Genomic DNA, 24217 nt, shown 5'->3' with positions numbered 1-24217 from the left:
AAGAGTGAATGATAAATAGGCATACACTCTTTGCATTGCCCGTACACATAAATGGACTCACATGGGACTTCATTCAAGCACTTTTGAAAATGCAACCATAAATAGTCCTGCATTTGACAACAACAACAGGAAAAAACAAGTTATATTATTTCTCAGTTTTATTATATATAAAGCTCACACTGCATTAGTGTTCATAGAGAAAGAAGGCTGGAAGGGACCTTAAGATTCCATCCTTTAAGTAAAGCACTGGAACAGGTTACCCAAATAGACAAAGCCTTGGCTGGGATAATATAAGTGGGGATGGTCCTACTCTGGGTAGGGGGTTGACCTAGATTACCTCCTGAGGTCCCTTCCAACCCTAATTTTCTATGAGTCTAAGTTAAGAAACCTTATATCATAAGGTAGAGAGACCAAGAGCAAGTGAGAGAGACAGTATTCTATTATTACACATGTAAGGGATTTTCAACTACTCGTGTTACTTACAGACTGGAGGGAGCTCATATTCCACTTCTAAAACAACCCTCTCGCCAACGTTCTTGAGCAGGCTGATGATCTCATCATGGCGAAACTTGGTCAGGTTGATTCCATTCACAGATCTGATGTAGTCCCCTACATCCAGCTGGTCACTTCTGCAATAGGCACATTATCTCTTTAGTAAACTTGTGAGACTGTGACAGGTTAGCCAAGTTCCTTTCAATGACACTTTCAGCGCTGATAAAAAAATCAATCTTGCTTGCATCTAAATTCAAACAAGCAAAAAAACTTCCTGTGTGAATCATGCAAATAGTATGGTGACTTTTCAAGATTTTAGTCTAATCTACTTCTGGAATATAAAAAAAAGTATGTTATTAGAGCATTACCATCTAGGTAAGAAAAGCTGCTGAATATGCCAGCTTGCTAGTTACAGTACAATTCATTTAACTACATCTGGAAGGACTTCACTTCCTAGCTGTCCTCTTTTAACCTGGAACCTCTCACCTGTGTTTGTTTGGGCTACTGCCAGAACTATTTTCTGGACAAAGTCATTACTTTCCCAGCCAATATAACAATTATAGTAAATGTGGCACAGTCCAATGGCACATATTCTGCTCAGTCACTTGGAATGATTTGCCTTAACATCTGTCTCTCAACCAGATTCTTTCTCAAGTAACAGCTTGTCCGGCTTTCCCTGTACAAGCAACTATTTTTAATTTTAAACATTAAATGAATCAGCAGCAGTCATTTGAAAGTATGGTGTCATATTTCAGCTTTTCTACTGCTGTTTTGCCTTCACCATTTATCACCAATGCATTTTTATAGATTTTGGTCAAGCAAAAAAAAAAAAAAAAAAGAATCAAATTTAAAACATTTATAAAAAATTATTTCTTCAATGACTTTCAAATACATTGCTAGTATTTCTGGCTTGTATCAAAACAGCTTTGTGAGAAGCAGCGGCCTGAATGCTATTTACATGTTTCTTTCTATTAAAATGTCTCGTTGTCTCTTTTCTGATGTGCTGCTTTTCAGATGCTGTTAGTCAGTTATTTATTAGTGACCTTTTTGATGCAGTATGTATTTTTGAAGCAATCACATCTTATAATGTATTTTGTGGCTGGAGATGTGGTTACCTAGCAGCAATTCCTCCTTGACGAAGGTTAGATACCCTTGGTTTCCCATCCTTGTCAATTCCGCCCGATACTGTAAGCCCCAGGGTGGTGCCTTCTTTTTTCATTAATTCAACTATTGTTGAGCCCTTGAATTCCTCTGTTGAAAGAAAATTGTTGGCATTATTAAAATTTAAATAGTATCACAGATGTTACTTTAAAAAAAATGTCATCTAACTCTCAAGCAAGTAATTTTGTATGTTAATAAGAAAAAATGTGTTCAGTGGTATATTCTTTATACTAGTATTTATGGGCTTTGTACACATAACTCTGCATAAAGATAAATGTGTGGCAGATATTCTATAACCAGTTATTAAAAATGTACCAGTGGTGTAGCACAGACTACTAATAAAGTCTGGCAATGCTTAAACAAAAGGTAATTTTTCCCTGTTATTCCACATACTCAAATAGTTAATTTCACAGTTGTCCTTGTTTTCTCTCTTGCCCAGGCTTTAATTATTTTATTGGGTTAACAAATTACTAGGCTTAAAAAATAATGGACAAATTATGCAAATTATTTTTTAATCCAAACTAATTTTGAGACTATAACTAGATGTCAGAACTAACCAAAATAACTAGGTATAGTAAAATTTAAGTAAAAGATAAAATATATCAGATACAATCAGGTTCCACTTTTTAAAGACAAAAGCAGTGCATTGTAAAGTACTTTGGCTAGGGACAGACATTACACACAAACAGGTTTAAGAGATCAGAAATTGGTTAAACCTGTAACAGAACAGAAGCTCAGCGCACATAAACCAGTTTCAAAATGGCTGAAACTGGTTTAAGGTAAACCTAGTTGAATGTAGTATTAGACTTAACTGATTTGCGTCAAACTGGTTTATGCAATGCATGTCCCAGACCCCTTTTTGGTTTAAGATAAATCAAACTCTCCCAGCATTCCAGATGCTTTGCAGCCCCGGGCTGTGTTGTCTGCTCCAGAAAGCAGCGTTGGCCCTACCCCTCTGCTCCCTAGCCAGAGGTCCGTGGCAGACTGCAGGCACAGCAGGGTCTGCCTGGCTTCCCCCTGCCCCCCCCACTCGCTACTCAAGCAGGGCTTCCCTCCCCTCCCCCATCTCCCACAACATGGACCCCAGCCCCATGAATCCTAGGCATGTGGTATGCTAGCTAATGCTGAGAGGTGTTTGTGTGTCTCCAATTTCACTGGGACAAGTAGACAGAACAGTGTCCACTTAGGGTTTTTTGGAGCTAATCAACAGACTGGCTGGTAATGTCCCTCCATTCCTTCCTTTGAAAAAGCTGTTTAAGAAGAGCTTGAACTAATGAGAGAGGCCTTTGTTTTCTTGATGGGCTGCTAAGCGCTATGTTATCCGCTCCCTGCTAGCTCCTCACCTATCAGGTTTTAAGGCAGTATGAAGCAGCAGGGAGAGGTATATTGAAAAGTTCAGTAACATCAACAGATGCATGCACTACACACCCCACTTTGCCTCAGAGTGCTAGCTGGGACCCAGGGTCTAGCAACACTCCTTCCCCTTGAGCAGTGAGCAGGGAAAAGCCTGGACCTGTGCAGGCAGGGAGGGGGTTTACACCCCTCGCTAATGAGAGCATCCTGCTGGGACCTGGCCACACATCCTCTCAGCTCAGCACTATGGAAGGGAAGGGAGGGCTGCTCTTGTGCCCCCCCCAGTTCTAGCTTCAGCCACTGCAGCATGTCCCTGCATTTCTTCAGCCCAGAGGGAACGTCTGTATGGTTCCAAACTGGTTCAACCTAGTCAGGTTAAACTAACCTGCAATGATTGAATCAATTCAGGCTCAGGCTTTTTGAATGTCCGTCCCTAGCCTTTGAGATCTGTGGATAAATGGTATCCTGGAAGTGCTGCATATTATAATTGTTACTAATGTGGAGTCCACTTCATTTGCACTGGGCACATCTATGCTCATCCTGTAGGTTCCCTCTGCAGTGTTTGTCTGTTGACAGTGAGATACTGATATCTCACCTGAGGGTCTGTGGTAAAGAACTAAAGAGGCTGGAGACTACCTTGGAGGGCCACAAGCAATGAGCTGTGATGGGTTGCATTTCCACCACTTCAGCCCCTGGGTTGAAAACTGTACAAAAGTTCAGTTAAATCAGTCTCTACACTGATATAAATTTACTGAACTTCTGTACAGTTTCCACTTAGATCCCTAGTTAGGTCAATCTAAATGTACAGTTCACAGCTGGGTGAACTAAGTTAGATCGGGTGGCCATTTTTAATGCAATCTAACCTCCCCCTAACATCCCCGAACATCTGCACCTAGCCTAAAGTGCCCCTCTCCTTTTCAGATTTATCTGCCTTGTTGTGTGAGATCCTGAAAACTTGACACACAAAAGCTTGGTTAATCACGCATTCTAGCCCTACTGTATTTTCAAGTGCCACCACTTTTGAAAACTCTTTCATACCAGTTTAACGCAGTACTCTGAGACAGTCTCTCTTCAGGAGCCATGTGGCTCACCTACTGCTGTTACTGTGCTAGAAATTTGGAAGTAAATGGTCAAAACTTCCTACACAGTCACTGACAAAAGAACAAAAACTAGTTGGCAAATGCCTTAACAGTATTGGGGTTGCCTATGAAGACAACCCAGGAGAGTGGGAAATGGAAATATTGTAATCCAGTTAGCTTGCAGTTTGTTCTGTAGATCTGTTCCAAGATAGCTGTCTGAAGCAGCTGAAATCTGACACACATTGCAAATTGCAAGTATCTAATTAATTGGCCTGGGTCAGTTTGTTGCAGCCAGTACTCATGATTGAGTTTGTCTGTAGGTCAGAGTATACCTTTGTTTTTGCTAGATGACTATTCCTGACTAAAACGATACAAAATAAAAAAATATTTTGTATCTAAAATGACTCCAATGTACTTATCCTCTCATGAGGATACATTAAAGCATTCATATTTACTGGATACCTAATTTTGTATAGTTTATACCACTGTTTTCTTTCTTTAACTGATTTTTTCTACCAAGGGTTACCCAAGAATTATGTATAATATTTCTGTCATCTGATGCTATTTGTCTTTGAACAAATCATGCTTTTTTAAATTTCCTAGGTTCATTTTAATAAATTTCTGAGAATGCAAAATTGTGGTGCAAGTCCTTCCTCCTTGCACATAACAGATTTAGGCATTTGGAGCCTGTATGTTTTGTATTTGTCTTTTATTAGCAATTCTGTTTTGCACTTGAAGTCATACAACCATTCCTTAAAGAAAAGTTTTAAAATTGTTGTTTTTTTAAAAGAGAGAGAGAGAGAAAAGACAAGAACAAAAATCTGTTTATATAAAAACAGTAAAATACATATTAAAAAGTTAAATATTTTGTGGGAGATGAGAAGGGAAGGAAGGGAGACATTTGGTCTCCAAAATACTGTGCAAAACATGCAAAATATAAAGGTTATTTCCAAGTTTCTGTTTGTCTTTGAAAAGAAATTACTGGTGCCTCCAAAATAAGAACTAACCTGGGTCTTTGTTAATTAATTTGAAGTTTGTTTTAAAGTGTTTGATTATGTTTTTAAATGTATGTACTCCTTTTTACTCACCTCTGTACTAAAAAGTAGGAGTGTGCAAAGTGGGCCCTATCCGATTCTGTTTTGCCCGAAGCAGGGACAGCGATTCAATTAGTTGATTCAGATCACTGTCCCTGATTCAATTTGGCCAGATCCGAATCTGAAGATTCAATGCTGATTCAGAGAATCAGCGATTTGGACACAGAGACAGCTTTAAATATTTTTTCTACATACCTCAAGGTACCAGCATGGCTTGTGAACGCTGAGATGCTGAGGTGGATGGAGCATCCCACAGGAGTGCGGGGGGCCCTCCATGTGCTTGGTGGCAAACCTGGAAGTGGACCGGAACTACTTCCGGTCCACTTCTGGGTCCGCCAGGGAGCATGCTGGGAGGCCCCCCTGGCTTGGTGATCAGCCACTGAGGGACCCCAGGTGCCTCCCCAGACCCAGGAAGCACCAGTCGCCAAGCTGGGGGAGTGGGCATTGCCCAGTGCGCTCTCCAGCGGACCTTGAAGTGGACTGGAAGTACTTCTGGTCCACTTCTGGGTCTGCTGCTGAGCATGCTGTGCTCCTGTGGGACACTCCATGTGCTCCAGCACTGCAGCATCCATGAGCCCCTGCTACCTAGAGGTATGTAGAAAAAACATTTAAACTGCGTCTATCTGAATTGTCAAATCTTTCTGAATCTCTCCGAATCGATTCGGAGAGTTCTGATGCAATTTGGAGAGACTAAAGGGTCCTCTGATTCGATTTGGATTTGGAGATTCGGCCACTGAATCGGGCCAAATCTCCACTGAATCTAATCAGGGACTGAAGCTTCGCACAGCCCTACTAAAAAGTATCTGTAGAAAGAGCCATTTTAATGCTCTTCTACCCTCCAAGAGCAAGGTGGACTGGAAAAATATATCTTATGTTTATGTTACTTCCTTTCTGCTTACATAGATTTATTGCTCTTTGAGCATTGTCATCTGCCATTTCAGGGAAACAGAGGGAAAAGCATGTATTTCTGAAGTGAATTTTCTTTCAATCCCTGATGTAGTTTAAAAACAAATCGAAACACTAGACAGAAAGAGCTAAGAAAGTGATCACAGCAGCCCTATGTCTTAAAGAAGTCTGATGAAATAAACCAGATGGGGTAACTCAAATTATCTTCTTTGTACACAACCCCTACACGGACAGAAAGGTGTAAACACATGCATATATACTCTTTGACTCTTCCTGTAATTTTTTTTTTTGTGGTTTATTTTGGATTTTTTCATTTTATTTTGAAGGAGATTTTTATTCAAATGAATTGCAAGCACTACAACCTAACTAAAGGCCAAAATTAAGAGGGAATATTCTTATTCCAAAAACTTTTCCTCTTTTGTTTTGTTTTGTGTTAGATCCTATTTACAACTGTCCCTCAAAAACACAAAGCCATACCTCTCATAGGTAGTTTTCATCATCCATAAGATCCCTAGAGTGTAGCAATTATTCTTTATGGTCATTTATTTAAAATCAAGGAGTTGATATGCTACACCCTATGTGTGTTATCTGCCAAAAGCACAGAGGGAATAAAAATTGTAATGTAGTATAGATTGTGCCTGATAGATTAGATCTGACCTGAATAGAAATCATAGAAACATAGAAAAATGAGGGTTGGAAAGGACCATGGAGGTCATCTAGTCTAACACACTACTCAAAGCAGGACCATCCCCGACTAGATCATCCTAGGCAAGGCTTTGTCTATCCAGGTCTTAAAAACCTCCAAGGATGGAGATTCTACAACCTCTCTGGGTAACCTGTTCCAGTGTTTTACTACTCCCTCAGTGAGAAAGTTCTTCCTAATATCTAACCTAAACTTCCCTTGCTGCAATTTGAAACCACTGCTCCTTGTACTGTCTGCTGTCACCACAGAGGACAGGCTAGCTCTGGAATAGAATTGGTTTACACAAGAAAATGAGTTGAAAGCTGCACAAAATTAGTGGTTTATTTATGCTTGAACTTCCGCTACTAGTCTTGGTGAAACTGCAGTGAGAACTTCAGTGTAGCTATTGTGGTCAGAAAAAACCATGGCTGAAACATATGCCTGCTTCTCATGCTCTGCGCTCTGGAGAAGGCAGGGGCAAGTGGCATCTTAAAGACTATCTGGTTCAGTGAGGCATGAGCTTTCATACATGACAGCTTACTTTGTCCGATGCTACCAGATGCTTTCTCAGATGTAATCATCTACAAAAGTTTAATGCCTCTCTGAACTTGCTAGTCTCTAAGGGTGAAGTTACACATTATTCTTAAATCATATTATATCCGTGAAATGTTCAGTGGTGCTAAAGTGAGAATATCCTATGAGCAATCACTCATTAAGAGTTAATACTGTTCCTTACTCGCACAGTTTTGACTCGTTACTAGTAGGCTGGCAAGCTGGGGCATGGCTAGGAGCCAGGACAGCTGAGCTCTGACTGCTCCGGGTGGTGGTGGGTGAGGGGCGGCTGGGAGTGGTGCATGCTGGAAGACTGTAAACTTCTCATTATATCTCTGTGGAATAGACTGAAGTTCCCCTAACATTAGCTAGGCAGTGTGGCCCAGAGTTAACCCTGGCCTAAAGTGATGAAACTTTGAGACATGTGGAGGGCAATTAGCACAAGTTAATGAACTTTAATGTGCAGACACTCGTGTTCTAAGTGCCCTTAGTGTAATCTAAATTATCTTCACCCTTTAGGTACACTCCTTGTACATTGAGCAGCTCTGAACATGTTCAACATAAAAATAATCTTGTCCTTTTAATATTTTTCCCCAAAGGCTGTTTAACTAGATGCCAGACAGCCTCCAGGAAGGCTGCAAAGTCATTAGAATGAACCCACTGACAAAGGGCACTATGATCCAAGTACTGTCAATGGCCACCCTTTGGAACATGTCTGTTCCAGAGTCCTGCAGAATAACCACTTAGGACTTTGTATGCCTTCCTCAAAGTACTACATCATCGTGCAGATTTCCAAAGTGGACTCCAAATTTAGGAAAATGCTAGTCCAGGCATCATTCACATAAGGCTCAGATACCTGCCTCCAAATTGCCCTAATGTTCCTGGGGTGAAATAGGCATGTGGATAAGCAATTAAAAGAGAAAGCAATTGCTAGTAAGTGCAGTTATACAAATATTCTGCTGATTTGAGGGTGAAATCCCCACAGCTATTGCATTTCTAAAAATTTCCACATATTTCCCTCATTACTTATACATGTATCTATTCATATTAAGGTACAAAATAAACAGTGAGTAAAGAGGCAAAAGTAGGCTTTGTTTGGTTTCCTTTTCAGTTGTTATTTATTCCTTGTTCTCCTAGACTACACAACATTATTCATTGAACATATAGAAGTATTCCTTGAAAATCAAGAATTCTGTGTATTTTCTTGAAACTAATGAAACCTTAATTTTCACTTTGAAGAATGACAGATGCACACTGCATGTTTGGAAGAAGCTCATGTATTTTTAAAGGTTGTTTGAATACATAAATTTAATGCTACAGTGATCAGGGGAAATTTGAAAACAGGCAATAGGTATGTGTTGATTAAATATTTTCTCAGTTTCCAGTTGTTGTTTTGTGAAAATCTCTGTTGTATTCTAGTTTTTAATCTTCCTTTTTTAAAAAGGGAAAGATACACCTGCTTCTGAAATCTGATGATTTGTAAGGTTGTGCAAAATTTTGCTGAGTGTTTCATTTGACAGCTGTTTCAATGCTTTTTGAGCTCGAAACAGCGAAATCAAAACATCCTTCAAAATGCCTTTGAAATGAAACAAAGGCACTCAAAGTTTCAAAATGTTTCGAGTTTTGAAGCTGGGCATATTTGGCTTCAGCACTGGTCCTAGCCAGCAGCAGCAGCCTCCTGTCATCCGGCAGGCAGATTGGGGGCCCGCCCAAACCCCCAGGAGGGCTGCGGGGCTCTGCTGGACTCCTCCCAGGGGGTGCAGGCCCTGATCTTCCTGCCGGATCACAGGAGGCTGTTCCTGCCGCCTCCCACTGGCGCTGGGCGCAGCCCACACCCAGCCACAGGAAGACTGAGGCTGCCACCGGTCCCAGGTGGCAGGAGCAGCCTTCTATGATCCGGCAGGTAGATCAGGGGCCTGCCCATACCCCCAGGAGGGCTGTGGGGGCTCTGCTGGACTCCTTCTGGGCGTGCAGGCCCCCAGATCTGTGTGTGGGATGACAGCATGCTGTTGCTGCTGGCTGGGGCCAGTGGCAGGTGGGGCTGGGCCCGGTGCCAGCAACAATCTTCCTGGTGCTGGGTGCAGGCTGCGCCCAGCACTGGTCCCAGGTGGCAGCAGCAGCCTCCTGTCATCTGGTGGGCCCCCAAGAGGAGTGCGGGCCCCCAAGATCTGCCTTCCAGATGACAGGAGCCAGGAGGCTGCCGCTGCTGGCAAGTGACCGTTTTGCTTGTCAACACCTTGAGGTGCAGTTTGTGCAGAAACCTCTGCACCTATCTCCTTGAAACTTGGCCGGCTTTGCACCCTCAGAAGAATTGACACAATTATAGGCAGTTTCATTCTTCCCCATTATAGCCTATGGGCAAAACATCAAAACCACGTTGAAACAGCGAAACAGTTTAGATGAAACAAAATGGAACAGTGCTTTCAAAATTAAACAAAACTCAAACCAAAACACTGTTCCATCGAAATGGAAATCAAAGCTGTTTTTCACAGCCCTAATGATTTGGCTTATTTTTGTAAAATACTTTCAAGTCATTAGCACATGTTATTGGCAGTCATCAAAAGATAAAGCAAATTATTTTCTTTATTTGAACAAACACACCAAAAATTCTGATCATATTTAAAATTCAGAAGTGAAGAGAACATTTACCTTCATCCTGATAATGTTCTTTTTGGAAAAAAAATGTTTGTTAGTATCACCCTGCATTTCTGTTAGGTACCGTTCTATTCCTTCCTTCCCTCCCTCCCTCCCCTTTTTATCTTAATATTTAACATCTTTATGTCTGAGCACCTGTTCTGTAATAATGTATAGGCATGTGGGGTACAGAGGAAACACTGACCTCATTATACCAATGAGATGCTAATGAAAGTCAAATTCATTGAAATGAGAGTAATCTAATAGTATAACAGAGGCGTTTGATCCCAGAATTTCTTTTATATTATACTTAATACAAATCAGGAAACATAAAGACTATTAAGACAAATCAGGAAACATAAAGACTATTCTTTCTGTATTTTAGAATGGTACTATCAAAATACTATTTAAATTTATATTTACACAGACTCTTACATAGTCAGAATAACTTAATTAACTTACTTAGATACTAGAGCAAAATGGGACAACTCACAAGGAATATATCGTATGGTGATTGATCTCTGAAAAAATATGAAGGGCAGAGACACTAGAAGATCAGTGAGAGAACATTTGTCACAGAAAAAACAGTTACTTTCTGACCTCATAGTTCTTGTGCTCAAAGGAAATCTACCCAACACACTTATGAGATGAGCATGGAAACAGAAAATAATTAGCCTATTGGACACTAAATACCAGGGACTTAACATAGACTAAGATTTTGAGGTCCATTATAATCTACCTTATATTTGCTTAACCTCTGCACTTTGCAGGTGCAAAGGTCCTCCTGAACAATCTTGTTCCTCCTTCATCAAGGTTTCACTGCATCTCTCCTGCCTGTTGGATACCTGATAATTTCTCTTATATCCTGTTTTTATTTACACATGGAGTTCTATGCAAGCTTTTATTCCATTTGCTACTTAGCTCTGCTGTGCTTTTCTCCCTAAGGAAGTGTACACTGGTACTGGCAACTTTCCTATGTCTACCTTAACCATTTAGTTGGTCCAATAAAAATGTCACCCATTGGAATTCTTGCTTCTCCCTTATTTCCTGGACCATTATGGCAAGAATATCACTTGGACACTACCAAGGCGTTTGAGCTAAGTACAGACAGTCAAAAAGCCCAAGGCTGAATCGATTCAGTTTTTTCAGGTTAGTCTAAACTGCAGAGATTAAACTAAGAAACAACTGGACAGACATTCACTTTTGATTCAAGAAATGCAGCCACATGCCTGCAGTGGTTGAGGCCAGAAGCTGGGGGGCAATAGAGCATGGCTCTCTGGCATGTAGCCAGCATGGGCTGTGTGTTTGCTTCCTCTTCCTACTTTCCCCAAGACCTCTGGGATTTGCAGTCCAAAATTACAGCAGCAGGACTGTGCAGGGTTGCTCATCATTTCCTCTTCCTGCTTGTAGGTGCTTCTGGGATTTGTAGTCCATGGCTGCAGCCAGCAGTAAGGTTTTAGTAGGGCAGGGCAGGGCAGCTCTGTACTCAGGGGAAGGGAAGTTTAACTGCCCTCCCTGGCCCCAGACCCTGACTGCGTTTGCCTGGTGGGGGGCATTCCCTGTCTCTCTCCCTGCTCCCCCCAACCTTTCTCTGCTGGAGCAGACAGTCCAGTCCAGCCCAGGGCTGGAAAGCATGCTGGGGAACTGTGATTTAACTTGAACCAGGAAGGGGTCTGGGACAGAAGTTTCATAAATTGGTCTGACCCAAATCAGTTAAGTCTGATACTACATTCAACCTGGTTTATCTTAAACCAGTTTCGGACATTTTGAAAGTGGTTTATGTGTACTGAACTTTTGTTCTGTTACAGGCTTAAACCGGTTTCTGATGAATTAAGCTGGTTTGTGTGCAGCTTGTCTCCCTAGCCTTCAAGGATGGATGGGCTTAGATATTTTCAGGCTCAAAGCTCTTAATTAAGCACTAAGAAAAAAATCTTTCTTTATTGTTATATGTGTGTAGAGTACTTATTATTAGTTGTCTGAAATGTTAGTTTTAAAATGCAATTCTAAAGTTGAAATAGAAGTGTTGTGGATTTTGGCTATTTACAAATTTGACACACACATTATTTTTTTCCCCTAATTTTTTACTTTAAAATAGTGATTTAGGTCCATATCACAAATTAGTTTTGATGATTTATTCACATAATGCTTGGTGCCTTTTAGATTGTTGTGGAAGGCAAAACTCAAAGCATAGCAATGCTAAGACTGCAATTTATTGATTTCTTTTAAGCTCATGTCATTTATTCCATCTACAGTTTGACAAATAATAGTATTTTATTTTTTCAATTTCAGTTCCTATATTGGTCCCAAATTAAAAAAAAGTTGGAAGTAATTTTCTTGTCATTTTATGTACATCCTGTAAGCTACCACACAATTTGTCACACTTGCCATGTCTCTGCCTGTCTCTTATCAGGGACTGAAATAGCAGGGATGTTTGGAGGTCACAGCTTTGTTGCTACAGCTGTATAAAGAATCTTCTGCATATTCTGTTCCACTGTACACTGTACTTCCCCAACCATTAACTTTCTCTCATGAGCACTAGATTCACTTGCATGTTTCTATAAAAGAGAAAAGCACAGCAATATTTTGCTCTGTGGTGTTTCCTATTGCTATGATGTATTGATCAACTGCAATAAATTTTTCAGTGCATTTTGAAGAGCCTTGCTATCATGCTGAAATGTGTTTTAAATATATCCTATGACTTTGAAACATTCATTTATAAGTCTAAAGTAGCCTGTGTTGCTAAGGAGATTCCATTACCACATCCTAAGATCTGAAAGTTTCATGCCCAGTTATGCTACATTGCTGTAGTCCAGCTGAGAACTGATGATAGCAAGAATAATGGGATGAAATCGCATAGTCAACCAGACAACAGAAAGTGTTACTCTCAGATGCTGCTGTGCAAAAGGTTAGCAACAGCAAAGAATCCAAGGATATTCCTAAACAACAGGCTGAATTTAACACTTGGAGATAATGTACCTTGAAAAATAAGAGCATCTTCATCATGGTTGCTTTTTCTTCCTTTGCCCACCAGTATCACAACTATCTTGTGGGGGGCTTAATTTATTATAAGCTGATCTTGTCCAAGCTTTGGGCTATTTTGGTGGTAATGAAATGGCCATACTCCATTGTGGTAGTAGTGAAATATAGGTATGGTCGTGTGTGCAATTTGTAAATTATGGGTATTTTATTGTACAAGTCTGCAGTGACTGCAGTGTAGTATAGACATGCATGAGCTAGCTTTAAACTGGCTAGCTCATGTACCACTAGGGCTAGGGACAGACATTACACATAAACCAGTTTAAGTGATCAGAAACTGGTTTAAACAGAACAGAACAGATGTTCAGTGAACATAAACCCATTTGAAAATGGCTAAACCAATTTGAGATAAACCTGGGTGAGTGTAGTATCAGACTTAATTGGTATGAGTAAACCGGTTTATGCAATGTCTGTCCCAGACCACTTGCTGGTTTAAGATAAACCAGACTCCCCCAGCACCCTGGCATGTTCTCTGGGCTGGGCAGGGCTCTCTACTCCACAGGAGGGCTGGCCCCTCCTCCCTGCTCCCTGGTTGGATCTCTGGCAGAGACTGCATGTATAACAGGGTCTGCCTGGCTTCCCCCTGCCCTATCTCCTGCCCACCTTGTACCTTGCTAGCCAAGCAGGGATCCCTCCTCCCTCCCTTCTATCTCCCACAGCATGGATCCCAGCCTCACAGACTCTAGGCATGTGGTATGCTAGCTAATGCTGAGAGGTGTCTATGTGTGAGTATCTCCAGTTTCACTGGAACAGGTAGGTAGAACAGTGACCACTTAGGGCTTTTTGGAACTAATCAACAGGTTAGCTGGTAAGCTGTTTAAGAAGAGTTTGAATTAATAGAGTGAGGCTATTGTTTTGGTGATGAGGTGATAAGCACTGTTATCAGTCCCCTGCTGGCTTGCTCCCGTCAGTTTGCTGCAGACAGTATGAAGAAGCAGAGAGAGGGAGACTGAAAAGCTCCGTACCATCAACAGATGCATGCACTGCACCCCACTCACCTTGCCTCAGAGTGCAGTTGCCAGACCCCAGGGGGCTGGGGGCTGGCAACACTCCTGCCCCTGAGCAGCCAGTGGGGAAAAGCCTGGGATGGTACAGGCAGAGTGGAAGTTTACACCCCTCCCTAATCAGAGCGACCTGCTGGGGCCTGGCCATGCTCCCCCCCCCCCCCCCATTCAGGCGTGGGGAGGGGCCCCCCCCAATTCAGTGCTGTGGAAGGGAAGGGAAGGGAAGGGAAGGGAAGGGCTGCTCTAGCACCCCGACCCCACCTGGCTTCTAGCCTGAGCCACTGCAGGCCTGAATTTTCTCAGTCCAGAATGTCCAGTTACAAACTGGTTCAGCCTAGCCAGGTTAGATTAACCTGCAACAATTGAATCAATTCAGGCTCAGGCTTTTTGAATGTCTGTCCCTAGGCCAGAACTTAAGCCTCAGCAGCACAGATTTTAGCATAGGTTAATTTTTCCTGTTTCCTAGCTGGGTTCTGCAGCTCAAACTACGCTCCATGCTGCTGTGACCAGGCTGCTATCAGTTTCCAAGCTAGCTAATTTAAAGATACACTGCTGTGGGGCAATGCATAATATATAATCTGATAAATTACCTAATGACTGCATGTAGATGCTGAAAAGAACCATGGAGAGAAACATCCATGATGAGACTCCATAAATGAGCCCTGGGACTGGGAAAGCCCAGTCACTGGCCTTAACACTGGGACCACCCTTTTCCTACCTGCCCCCTGGCACTGAGCTATTTTAGGCCCCTGGGCCCTCGCCCATCCCCCCAGGCAGACAGCTCTCCCATAGACTGCCCAACCTCCCCCCAATCCCCAAGCCTGCCAAACCTCCAATCCTGCAAGACACTGTCAGTGCCAGGAACCAATCGAAGTTAGTCGGAGTGTGGAGAGGAATGGGTGGGATTGGGGGGAGGGGTCATAGATTCATAGACGTTAGGGGCTGGAAGGGACTTACAAGATCATCAGGTCCAGCCCCCAGATCACTGGGTCCATCCCCCACCTGGAGTAGGGGTCAGAGGGCTAAAAATAGCTCCTGGTCCCAGGGGGGCAGAAGGCCCCCCATGGGCCCCACTAGTCTCCCCCCCAATCCCTCCAAGCCCTCTGTGGACCCTGCTTGCCCCCCAATCCTACTAAACCCTCCCAGTTTCCACCAACTCCCCGATGGAGCCCGTTTACCGCCCCAATTCCCCCCTGCAGACTCCACTTGCCTTCCCCAATCCCCCACCCATGGACCCTGTTTGTCTCAATTCCCTCTAAAGACCCGACTTGTTCCCCCAATCCCCCCTGCTTTTTTCCATCTGGAATTTTCCCAGTTCCAAGCTTTATAAAAATCCACATAATTGGTTCACAAAGCTCTTTGACCAATTCTTGTAATGCTTGTAGGAACAACTTAACATGACCTGAAGATTTAAAAACTTTGAATAGCTGCATTTTTTTACTTGCCCCTGAGACAGTAATGGACTAAATAGCATTTCTTTATCAGTGTAAGTACAAAAACATCACCTCCTTCCATCCCAACTGACCTTCGGTGGGTGGCCAGTTTTCATGCGATCTAATCTCCCCAAATGTCTGTATGTACCCTTAGAGCCCAGGGAAGCAACAAATGTTGAGTTTCAATCTGCTGAGGATTAGTGAACTATGAGGTGATGTGGGTGGATGAGATGACTCACATTGGCCCTTTTCACAAATTGACTAAAATTAACACCAATTAAAAAAACCAACAACAATGACCTACTCTGTAAGAACAACCATTAAGTCCTTTAGCTTAAATTAGAGTGGTTTGTGCTTTTTGTAGGAATACTGGGCTCCCAATTGTAGCCCTAAAGTTACAGATGATCTTATTAAACAGCTTAACACAGCTCAATTAGATGGTAATGATGAGGGAGGGATGGAGCTCTTGGATTCCATTATTTTTTCTACATTTCTGTCCAAATCAGATGCAAAGCTTAATGATCCCATTCAATTGCTAGAGAGTACACAGCTAATAGGTATCTAAGCCAGGTATCTAGACTGGGTCTAGATGATACAGTTAAAACTGTATCAAGTCTTGGTAAGGATTTTCCTTGGTGAAGATGCCTCCTCCATCTTTTTAGTAACATTTATTTAAATTCTTTTCTACATTTTTTATTATTCTTTTTTATTACTGAAAGATAATACAAGGCCCTGAAGAACTGCTATTAACATGCTGAAGTTAGATCCAATACAAAAGTCCTAGCTGACTGTTTAGATTATCTGCTCCTATAAAAATAGATCAGATGATATTTGAGCCCTTTAATATATATATTTTTAGTACTAAGACACCTTACCTTTTAGAAACACATCCAGTCTTGATCTGGAAATAACTATGGATAGACAATCCACTGTATGCCTAGGTATCTTTTGTCAGAATTTGTCTAGAATGCATCACCTAACGACTTTCTACCTTGCTTTAAAGAACCATCCGATATCATATAGATGTAAAACCTTGTATTTGTTGGTATTTAAAGGGGATGGTTTTTAAATAAGTCTACCTCATACCTCTGAATTGCTGACCTGTCACTACTGGTCATGCCACTAATTTTTGAGTCATCTGCAGATTTTACTACTAATGACTTTGTGTTGTCTTGTAGATCATTATTAAGGAGCATTAAATGGTGTCACTAAGAAAAAATCCTGTCATGATCCATTATAAGCAACCTGGATGGATATCATGTCTTTATTTACTTTTACTATTTCATATCACCTAGCCAATTTTCATCTCTGTCCAATGCGTTAGAAAAAATCTAAATTTATCATATCAACACAGTTACCTTTATCACTCCAATTGAGTTCTCATCTAAAAAACATAAAGCTCGTCTAACAAAACTTATTTTCCCATAAAGTGTTATTGTCTGACATTAATTATGCAACCATACTTAAATTCTTAAAAAGTTACTTATTTTATAACTTTTCCATGAGCTTGTGTGGGACAAACTGCAGGATAAGTGACCCGTAAGTCATTTCATCTACCCTTTTTTAAATATGGGCCCAATATTTTCCCAGCCATCTGGAATTTTCCCAGTTCCAAGCTTTATAAAAATGCATATAAATGGTTTACAAAGGTCTTTGGCCCATTCTTGTAATACTTGCGGGAACAACTTAACATGACCTGAAGATTTAAAAGCATTTACTTTGAATAGTTGCTTTTCTTTCACTTCCTCCCTAGACAGTGATGGACTAGACAGCATTTCCTTGTCATTGTAAGCTATGAAAACATCACCTGCTTCTTCCCAAATAAAAAATCACTTTTACACAGGAATTTATAATTTTACCATCCTTATCTAACACTGAACCACTATCATTAGGATAGGTTGCTTCCTTAAATCCAGAAATAGCTTTTCACAGACTGAGAAGCATTCTTTATGTGAAACCATCTGATTCCTTGTTTTTGCTTATTAAGAAATCCCTAAGGCTCCTGTAATTACCAATAATTTATATTTTTACTTTTTTAGTTGGATGGAGGTTTATAAAACACTAATTTCCATTGTCATTTCAAGGGATTCTTCTTGAAGCCATAAAGTAACATGATAGCACAGAAAGTATGAAGATGCAAGGAGTATATGCTAAACTAGCATTATATGCTACTGGGTTTAACTGGTATACAGGTATATAGCTTGTTAGCGAACCTTAAAACTGAGAAAAAAATTTGAAGTTTTAAACAGCACAGACAAGACAAATTTCCCCCATTTTGATTAATGACTACATATTTAAAGTATTTAGGAGGTAGGATTCTTATTCTTCTGTAGGATACACACAGTTGAAAAATCCTTCCCATTCTGTGTAGTATTTGGGGAGATTTGGCATGATAATTACAGTAGATTTGTCATTGTCTCTGTTTAGAAGGATTAGTCTTTGTAAAATGAATGTGCACATTGTCTACAGATGTTACCTATTGTCCTTTAGAGAAAAGATATTAATGAGAGAGAGAAGTTTTTTTGTGATGCACGACTGGCAAGGAATATGATCATGTCTTGCTCTTGAAGCCTGCCAAGGTAGTGAGAGGCCTTTTCCCCCCTATTCTGTATATAGCTTGTCAACTCAGGTTTGATAGAAAGACAAAAAAATGCGCTACTAGGGATTTTTTTTGTACATGCCAGTGAATTTAGTTACAAATGTGATGGATACGAGAGATCTGTCAAGCATGGCAAAGAGCTGTCTTAACTTGCATGTGGCAATAACAGACATGTTTATTATTAGTTTATTCATTTGTTTTGTGGAGAACACAATTCCCAAATGCTTGCTATTGGAAAAATGGCAGTTTGAAAATAGAATAAAGTAAAAGGGAGCTAACAAGTTTATATAAAGAAGCTGACCTCATGGAAATTGCTTAAGAATTGCCCTCCATTTTTTATATTATTATGTATCTGAAATAGAAGATCAAAGATTTAACATTCATCTAAAAAAATAAAACTAAAAATAAATGGAGCACAGAGATATTTTAGATGTTCTACAACAGAAGACTGCCAAGAATAAACTACTTCATTTAATCAGAAATAGCTACAGATGAAAGGAAAGTTATGAATGGTTACAAAAGAGGGATTGTTGAGGTGTGCCCAGATTTTACCCAGCAATTTGACCATTAACTTTGCATGTAGTAGCAAGAAAACATTCCAATAAAAAGTACTGTCAAGGCTAAAACAAAGACTGGATTAAAGTACCACAACATAAAATACTTGCTTATGTTAATACATGCTGAGTCACAGAAGTGCTAAAACCACAGCTGCCAATATGTATTTGCAAACCAGAAGGATTTACTATTTCTGTTAAAGATGTTTACCAATGGAAAAAAAATCTATAATACGTGCATTTCCTCTCTGCTAACCTGTGCTCTGTATTTCACTAATCAATCTCTTTACTTTGTTCCCTGGGGTTTAATATATGCACAATGAACTAATGGCAAACACAAATGAAGGCAGATGCATTAATTTGTATGAGCTAACTTATTACACAGGCAAACCTACTGAACAAAGCACTGCAGTGAAACAACGAAATGAGCGGGTTATAAGACGGCACTGAAGAGTTCTTTCTTTTGCAATTGAAATGGAAAATGTTTCGCACCAAATTAACCAAGAAATTGAAGCAGTACCATATTAGCACCCAGAGCATTGTGTGAGGGCTGCTATATGAAGACATCTTAGAGACTAAGACTGTTTCTGTATTTTGGAACAGGCAGTCATTGGCTAAAAAATAGGAATATTCTTGGCTGCCCAGTGACCTAGATAAATGTGTTATTCTAGAGCCTGACCTTGGAAAAGTCCAATCTCTCTAGGAATTACCTAGAACTCCTCTCCCACTTATTGGATAAATGCTCCAACCACTATGCTACTCAGCAAAAGGAGGATTTGATCATCCCCACCAGCTATGTTTCCTGGTGGGTGTGACTGGGGATGACGAACATAATGCACTCAGTGTGCGTTTAGCATCCTGGTAAGGTAGGTGCACAACCTCTAGGTAGGTGCTGTGGATCCCAAGTTGATATTGACATCTAATATGCACGCCCTCATCAGGCTTATAAGCTCCCAGGAGTGAAATTTCAGACAAACCCTTCAGCCTCCCATTTTGTACTGCTTAGCTGTAGACACTTCCCTGCTCAATAGCTAGGTACCCTGGATTGTCCTTTGGAGGCAGTTAACTCTCCACTGACTGAATGGGAACCATAGGCACCTGATGCTTTCAACTGGATCCCCTCCCTGGTTCAAGGTGCTTAACTTACAGGCACTGCAATATTCAAGTGGAGTTACTGGTGAGTATGATTTGGATATGGACGGACAGAGAAGCTCTTAACATCAACAGAGATCTCTGAACCAAGACCTGTCACTTATGCTCTGATTTCCTGAGATGTGGTCAATCCATAGGACATTTTGGTAGTTTCAAATCTGGGTTTGTTCCAACTCAGAACAAAATCAAAGATTTTTGAAAATTCTCCTGAACTGAAAATTCTGAAAGATTTTTGTTCCAAGAACACAAAGTGGTGGTTTTCAGAAATGAATGATGCTCCCTGAGATCCCAGCAGCTCCTGACTGAAATTGCTGTTTGTTTCAGCTTCACTGCAGCCAGTGTGAAGCTGGATCCCAGGGCAGCTGGAGGACCCAGCTAGTCCAGAAGTTTAGAAGCCATGGAGCCCACAGCACAGGGCAGCCCACATGGTAGATCTTGGTATTGTGTCTGACAGGCACTCCCATCATGACTTGGAAACACAGGACTCAGAGCTGGAAACAATATCCAGGCTAAATTTATTCATGGCCAGTATACACTCATTTGTTCTTGTGTCAGCACTGTCTTTTGGTTTAACTAGCTTTTATTCTTCCCTGGTGTTTACCTCCTTGATATATTTATACAGAGCAATTATATCCCCCTCTCAGCCTTGTCTGGCTAGGCTAAACAAATCAAGCTCTTTTAGTCTTCTTTCAAGCTCTCTCTCCTCTTAGTCATTCTAGCAGCCTTTCTTTGCACCTGCTCCAGTCTACATTCATCTTTCTTGAATGTAAATGACTGGAGTTTGATACAATATTCCAATGAGTTCTAGTCAATGTCTTGTCCAATGGTATACTTCCCCCTCTCTACTAGAAATCCCTCACATGACACACTGTAGGATCATATCAGTTCCACATAGCCATCCCATGACTGACTTAGAGGGCCAGGTCTTTCTCCTCCTCTGTTATTTTCAATTAATGATCTCTCAGGTTCAGCAACAATTCTTATTATTAGTCCCCTGCTTTTTGTGCATTACATTTCATTCCATTCCTGTATGTCCAATTCCTCCTGTAGGACATTCTTGGAGCATCTACACGAGATGCTACAGCAACGTAGCATCAGTGGGCATGAATGCCGTGACGCCGATGCTACTGCTCAGTAGGATGTTGCTACTGCGCAATAGGGTTGGAAATGATCCATGCGCTGCTGGGACTGTGCAGTAACAGCAGTTACTGCTCAGTCATTTAGTACCTTTGCCTGCGCGGTCATTTAGTACTCACTAAATGACTGCACAGTAACAATTGTGCAGTCACGTAGATGTGTAGACGTGCCTTCTGAGTACTTTCCATATAGATAATACTTCCCATCTCTGTGATTCCTATTTTTTTTATACCAAGCTCATTAATGAAAACATTAAATAGAACTGATCACAAGACTGATGATCATTGAGGAACTCCATTAATAAGTTGTCCAGCTTGACAGTTCTGCTTTCAGCACAAACTATTCTGACATTTCTTTAACCAGTTAAATAGACTGCAATCCTCTAACAATCCTCACCTTCTGCATGTAGCATTGTATCAAATGCTTTACTGAAAGCCAGACAGGTTGGGTTTATCACAATACCTTTGTATAGAAAACCTTTCAAAAAATCAGGTTAGCCTGACATAATCTTCCACTGCTAACCCCACATTAAATCTTACCATTTTATATTTACTTCCATATCTTCAATTATTCAAAAATGGTTCTAAGGCCTTGCATATCATGGAGGTCACACTAATGAGAAACTTTTTTCTGCTTCCAGAGAAGCTATGTAAGGACAAGTCTACACTAGAAAAGATCTTCTGGGTAGGGCTATTCCAGCATAGCAATACTGAGGCTAGCCCTCCTAGTGCAGATGCAGTTATACTGACAACAAGATGATTTTGCTGATATAACCTATATCAGTTTGTCAAGTGAAATAAGCAACACAGGCAAGAACATTATTATGCCAGCATAACTTGTTTACCCTAAGGACTTTTTTGATTTAGGAATGTCACAAAAAATAACACCCCTAGCTGATATGACTATCCTAGCAAAATCATATAGTATAGTGTGGTTTAAGGATCTCAGAGGGAAGCTTATCTCAAAAATAGCAAAGGCCTGGTATTTTACAGTTTTTCTAATTCATTGTGAATCCTAGGAAGAGATTCCAATCTCACTTGTTGATGGTGGTTGTGATGTTTTTGGTACTGATTGTAATGATTTAATGGAGCAACAGACCTGGGCAAATGAAACATGTATTATAAAAATACCTAAAAGTAAATGGAGAATTTACAAGTCTCTTTGAAGGCAAGTTGATGAACTGCCAGGACTTCTGGTCCTAAGGTTTGGTCATCACTTTTTTCTTTAACAAATTAGGATCCTGTACAGTGTTTTATAGAACTAACGTAATTAAATACTGACATTTGTATTTGGTCGTTGGCAGTTTTCTACTTCAGTTTCAACATACATAAAATGGGGACAATAATACTAAGTTACTACCTCTCACAGATCATGATATTTAAAATATTTGTAATTTGGACCATGAAGTGCACTTTGTTGCAGCACTGTTATCTCTTATTCTATTTGACTAACACGAGTCAAACTTATTTGTTTTTTATCCTCCGAAATGTAAGTAGTCTGAAGATCACAATATTTCTAGTGTACTTTCCAGTTTCTATGTACTTTCTATTATATCTCTTCCTTAAAAAGCAATGATCCTGCAGTTAGCAGTCTCACTAGCCATAATTCTGCAAATACACTGGACAAATATTAAGTTCTCATTGACTTTATTAGACTGGCCAAACTCAATCTGAAACCTTTTAGAAAAATTACACCTACTGACCCATAGACAAATAAATTCTGATATTTAAAAATCAAATACAGACTTAAATTCACCATTCTTTTTTACGCAGTTTTATCATAGACTTGGTCTATTAACAAGATTTCCCTATGGGAAGTTTGTTTTGGCCTCATTATTTTCATAAGCAATTTTGACTTATGAAATACTATCCTGTAACAATTAATCATATGATATAGAAGTTTGATCACTCATGGATAAAACTTCTAAGTCCCCCCACTATTCTAATACAGAGCTCTAAACTGTGTGCATCTGTGCTCCAGAAAGTAGGTATGTAATGAAAGTGTAGTGAAATCATGAAAGGGTTAGGGGTCACAGTGAATGAACAATTGAAAATGAGCTCCCAGTGTGATGCTGCTGCCAAAAGGGTTAATGAAACCCAGAGATATATAAATAGGAGAATCATGAATAGAAGTAGGGAAGTCTGGAGAGCAAATCTTTCATAACAGAAGCCTGTTTATTTATATAGCATACAAAGATGTAACAAGATCCAGTGGCTAGAAGTTGAAGGTAGACAAATTCTGACCAGAAATGAGGTGCAAAAAATTAGCAGTAAACCTAAATAATCCCTAGAACAACTGAACAAGAGTCAATGAGGGATGGATGATGGATTTTCTACCAAAGGCAATTTTTAAAATGAACACTGGATATCTTTGTAAAAGATATGATAAAAGAGAAGATAGTTCAAATAGGAGTTAATTCATGGAAATCCTATGATCTGTCTCAAAATGAACCCTTCTGACCTTTAAATCTATGCATCTCTAATGGAACTAAAACTGTTCTCTAAAAGGAGGTGCCAATTACATACTGAAATACAAAGGATGAAAAGGCTAGTTTGCAATGACCCCGTAACTGACTTGCATGTTTTCCACTCATAGATAGCACAGGCATTCCAAACTCTTGCCAAGAAAGCCGTCAGATCAGACTATTATATATTTCATAAATATATTTCTCTTTCCTGATCTCTTTCTTTCCTACAGATGCAAAATTGAGGGTATACGAGTTCCAAAATGTAGTTACCTCATTTGGCTTCACAAAAAAGTGAAAGGTGAAAAAAGTACCTGAAAGATTTTTTCTCCAATAAAAAGGGGTCAGTTTGTCCCCTTTGGTATGAAATACGAAGTCTTTCTGGATTTCAGCAAGGCCTTTGACACTGTCAACCACCCCATCCTCATTAAAAAACTAGGTGACTGTGGCATCGATGCCTACATGGTCAGATGGATTGCGAATTGGCTGAATGGTCATACTCAGAGGGTGGTGGTGGACGGATCATATTCGACCTGGGGGGAAGTGGGCAGTGGAGTCCCCCAGGGCTCGGTCCTTGGGCCCGCACTGTTCAATTTCTTTATCAGCGATTTGGACGATGGGGTGAAAAGCAACCTGTTCAAATTTGCTGATGATACCAAAATTTGGGGTGAGGTGGGCACGCTAGTAGGGAGGGAAAGACTGCAGAAAGACCTGGATAGGTTGCAAGGGTGGGCTAACAAAAACAGGATGCGTTTCAATACAGACAAGTGCAGGGTGCTACACTTGGGCAGTAGTAACCGGCAGCACACTTATAAGATGGGAAACTCCCTTCTTGAGAGCACGGAGGCAGAAAGGGATCTTGGAGTCATTATTGACTCCAAGATG

General features: G+C 40.6%; 1 protein-coding gene across 15 annotated transcripts in view; it reads right to left on the bottom strand.

Moving 5' to 3' along the window:
* Positions 1-24217, bottom strand: part of GRIP1 (glutamate receptor interacting protein 1) — a 432091-nt gene that overhangs the window by 134883 nt on the left and 272991 nt on the right. For 14 of the 15 annotated variants that reach the window (XM_025202799.1, XM_025202791.1, XM_025202794.1 and 11 more), the window contains 2 exons: positions 1608-1743; positions 484-629 (listed from right to left, as the gene is read on the bottom strand). In XM_025202799.1, the coding sequence (XP_025058584.1) occupies positions 484-629; positions 1608-1711 (250 nt within the window). In that variant the 5' untranslated portion in view covers positions 1712-1743. Of the gene's footprint in view, positions 1-483; positions 630-1607; positions 1744-10415; positions 10475-24217 lie in introns of all 15 variants that reach the window. The other variant, XM_025202800.1, reaches the window with a different exon arrangement.

The sequence above is a fragment of the Alligator sinensis genome, unplaced genomic scaffold (genome assembly GCF_000455745.1).
Source record: "Alligator sinensis unplaced genomic scaffold, ASM45574v1 scaffold65_1, whole genome shotgun sequence".
NCBI lineage: Eukaryota > Metazoa > Chordata > Crocodylia > Alligatoridae > Alligator > Alligator sinensis.
This window is presented reverse-complemented; position numbering and strand designations above follow the sequence as displayed.